Source organism: Octopus bimaculoides, chromosome 3 (genome assembly GCF_001194135.2).
Source record: "Octopus bimaculoides isolate UCB-OBI-ISO-001 chromosome 3, ASM119413v2, whole genome shotgun sequence".
Classification (NCBI taxonomy): Eukaryota; Metazoa; Mollusca; class Cephalopoda; order Octopoda; family Octopodidae; genus Octopus; species Octopus bimaculoides.
The window spans coordinates 14,491,845-14,495,816 of NC_068983.1; the positions used below are offsets into that span (position 1 = coordinate 14,491,845).

Consider the following 3,972-nt stretch of genomic DNA (forward strand, 5'->3'; position numbering starts at 1 on the left):
ATATATATATATATATATATATATACATGTATATATATATTCGCTTATTTCTGTTACTGTTATTTTATCTATTTATCATTTTCTATTTTTATCTTTATATTTCTTATTTTATTCTATTTTTATGTATTTTATTATTTTATTTTTATTTAATTTTTATTTTTTATTATTTATTATTTTTTAATGACATTATATTTTATTATTTTTATTTTTATTATATTAGATTTCATTTTATTTAATTTTTATTATCTTTACTTTTTTTTGTTTTTTTATCCTTTATTTCAATATTTTAATTTTTTTATTAATTTTGTGAGTATTTCGTTCATACAATATTTTCCCTTTATAACCCAACCTTCCGTGGGCGGATCACTGCTTTATATAGCAACATTGAATCGATCGTTCGGGAGAACGGATTCTTTTGGGAACTGTTCGGCATTGAGCGTTCGGTAGGTCTAGAGTGTTCTCTCAACCCCTTCTGTATGTTTTCACCTTCGCACCATTGCTGCGGAAATTGGAGGCTAAGAGAGGCATCCCGTGAGATCTAGAGTGTGGAAAATCGGTTTCGGCGTATGGGGACAACGTCACCGTCATGGTATCCCTGGTCGAATAATTACAGTGGGTAGGTAAGACCATAGAGGATTACAAAGCGGTGGCAGGAGCAAAAATTAGCCGGGATAAGTCGATCGGCTTGCAACTGGGCACATGGAGAGGAAAGTTAATCCCGCCCAACAACGTCGTCGGACGTTGGACGGACGGACCGGGGGGGGGGGGAATGCAAGGAGTCTGGTTTGGTCTAGACTTCGAGATAGAGAAGAACTGTAGCAAAGTGGCGAGCAGGGTGCCTCTCCTAAATCAGACCTGGTCTGAGTGGAAGCTATCCCTGAGGGGGAGGGAGGAGGTTGCAGGTGTATTTATCGCATCTGTAATTATTTATCGCATCTGTAATTATTTATCGCTTGACCGTTGTGCCATGCCCAAATTCGTTGATGAACAATTTGGAACGCGTCCACTTCCGCTTTTTGTAAGGCGCTCTATTTGCTGCCTACAACGGTGAGCAGCTGTGGATTTTGTTCGTCAGACTGTTGCTTCCGCAGTTCACCTCTTTTAGGGAACTGAACCCATGAATTAAGCGTTGACCGGAGTTGGGTGCTTGGCAAACAGAATGCCGTAATGCACTCTTGCTCCTCTTCTAGATAGGCAACGCCAGCAGTGGGGGGTTCCATCTCGTCGTTTTATAGAGGGTTAGTAGAGTTCAAGTTTCGATGACGGGCAACTTGCTAGCCTGTATCGGAGGACATTCGGACCAGAGCCTATGGATGATTTCGAGAAGTCCCTAGCATGGCAATGTAACCGAGGAGCCTTACCTGCTCGGGATAAACTCTATAGGTATGGTTCTTCATTCACGCCAACATGCCCAAGATGTCGGCAAAACATTGAAACTGTTCTGCACGCAATTGTGCAGTGTCCGAAGATTTCGGATCTATGGGTTTATGTCGAGCAGCTACTGACACGACTGAGAAGGGTACAACAGTCATCCAAGTCTATAATTAAGATTGCTCCGCCGACTTCTCTAAACAGGGAAGAGGCTGATGTTTTGGAAAGGAAAGCCTGTTCGTATTGGCCAATGTAGTATCTGGTATTTGGTGTTTAGATATTATTGAGGTACTTTTCAATAAATAAATAAATAAATAAATAAATAAAATGAAAGAATAAAAAATAACATTATTGAAATCTTAGGATATTTCTCTCATTATTAATGAGAAGCTATGTTAAGCGGCGAGCTATCAAAATTGTTAGCGCGCCGGGCAAACTGCTTAGAAAAAGTTCTTCCAGCTTTTAACATTCGAAATTCAAATCTTGCCGAGGTCAACTTTGCAGTTCATCCTTTCTGGGTCGGTAAAATAAGTAGCAGCTAAACAATGGAGTCGAAGTAGTTGGCACTCCGTCGCTTACGACGATGAGGGCTCCAGTTGATTCGATCAACGGAACAGCCTGCACGTGAAATTAACGTGCAAGTGGCTGAGCACTCCACAGACACGTGTACCCTTAACGTAGTTCTCGGGGATATTCAACGTGACACAGTGTGACGAGGCTGACCCTTTGAATTACAGGCACAGCAGAAGCAGGAAGTACGAGTGAGAGAAAGTTGTGGTGAAAGAGTACAGCAGGGTTCGCCACCATCCCCTGCCGGAGCCTCGTGGAGCTTTAGGTGTTTTCGATCAATAAACACTCACAACGCCCGGTCTGGGAATCGAAACTGCGATCGTACGACCGCGAGTCCGCTGCCCTAGCCATTGGGCCATTGCACTTCCACGGAGTCGAAGTAATCGACTTAAAATCCCCCACCCCCTAAAAAAGATAAAACAAAGCTCGCATTCATATAGTTCTTCCTTATTATTATCAATGGTGTTGGACAACTTTACTGGAAATCATCTAAATTTTATAAAACATAACAAGGTATCCGCCATCTTTTTCAATCCTCAGAAGCTCATATATCGCCTAACAAAAGCGCTGATATACAGAACGTATTACATAACGTAGTCGTATATAACTCCACAGAAACCTAAACGATGGTCATGGTTGGGAAGCCTTTGATTATAAATTTCCACCATCAAGACTGACCTGGGGTTAAACAATGACAACAACTCGAATATAACAGCGAAACAACAACATCAGTATCAACATTTTTTTTGTTGCTTTCTGAACGAAATTACTGAACACATTTTTAGTTGCGATTCAATTAGATGACGGTGAAAGAAAATTTTATGTATGAATGAATAATTGGTAGAAAACTTTTAAAGCAGGCTTTATTATTTTTATTATTCTAGATTCTTCTTTTTTTTTGCTGGGGGGAGGAATAGAAAGCTAATTTGAAATAGCTATTGCATGTTAGAACACCAGTTATCTGCAACATAATATTCTCATTCATCCATAGGAAAGAAAAGAAAAACGGGCAAACAAAAAAGGACAAAATGACGGAAAGAAGACAAACAAGAAAACACAAGTTTGTAATAAAGGTATAGTGCACACACGCACACGTGGGCGCACACACATACATACATACACACACACATACATGCATACATACATACACATATATGTATATGTATATAGGTATATGCATATATATATATATATATATATATATATATATATATATATACATATATATATATATATGTATATGTATTCCTTCAACGTTGATGAATCACTTTGTCCCTATTCCGAGTTTGCGATGTGCTTTTGTTCAGAAGACAATGAAACGTATCGAAGGTACATATCCATTCACACACACAGAAACACACACACACACACACACACACACACACACACAGAGCGCTTGCTTCGTAAAGTATGTCACCTGCTAAAGAATGCATGCGTTATGTAAGAGTGCACCTGTGCCGGTGTTCGTATATGTGATTCTTTGCGGGTCTAGATGCGTTTGGCTTTGTTTGATGCGTGCGTGTGTGCGTGTGTGTGTTTGCAGGGAAAGCTTTCAAAAGAAGGCGAGGTAAAAGTAATATTGATGATAACGACGTCGACGGTGATGACAGCGATAATGTCGAAAAAGAAAAGATGGAAAGTAGAGAGAAAGAGAGAGAGGAAGAAAGAGAGAGAAAGAGGCGAAACCCAATAGCTAATTATCAACCTGCCCAATAGAAGATTGCCGTCTTATTAAAATTGTTACTTAGTGAGAAAGGGGGGAAAAAAACTGAACGTTGTTTCATTACATTCCTTGTATTGCGTCACAAGGAAAACGCTAAAAAAAAAAAATTGTTCTTCATCTGATTGGTAAAAATTATCTGTGCTTTACTTTATACATGTAATAGAGTTGCAGTTGCATTAATATAGCTGGAACTCATATCGGTTATATCATTGCCTCACGTTGATGAATTTTCTCGGGGAAGCAATGAGAATAGATGAGGAGAAAGATTCCTGGGTATTATATGCGTGTGTTTGTATATATATATATAT

At 39.1% G+C, this 3,972-nt stretch overlaps 1 protein-coding gene across 1 annotated transcript in view; it reads right to left on the reverse strand.

The window, feature by feature from the left end:
- LOC106877968 (histone-lysine N-methyltransferase SETMAR-like) overlaps positions 1–588 on the reverse strand; it is a 44,580-nt gene extending 43,992 nt beyond the window's left edge. Inside the window, exon 1 of the mRNA XM_014927046.1 lies at positions 487–588. Coding sequence (XP_014782532.1) covers positions 487–588 — 102 coding nt within the window. The remainder of the gene's footprint in view (positions 1–486) is intronic.
- Positions 589–3,972: the final 3,384 nt, after the last annotated feature.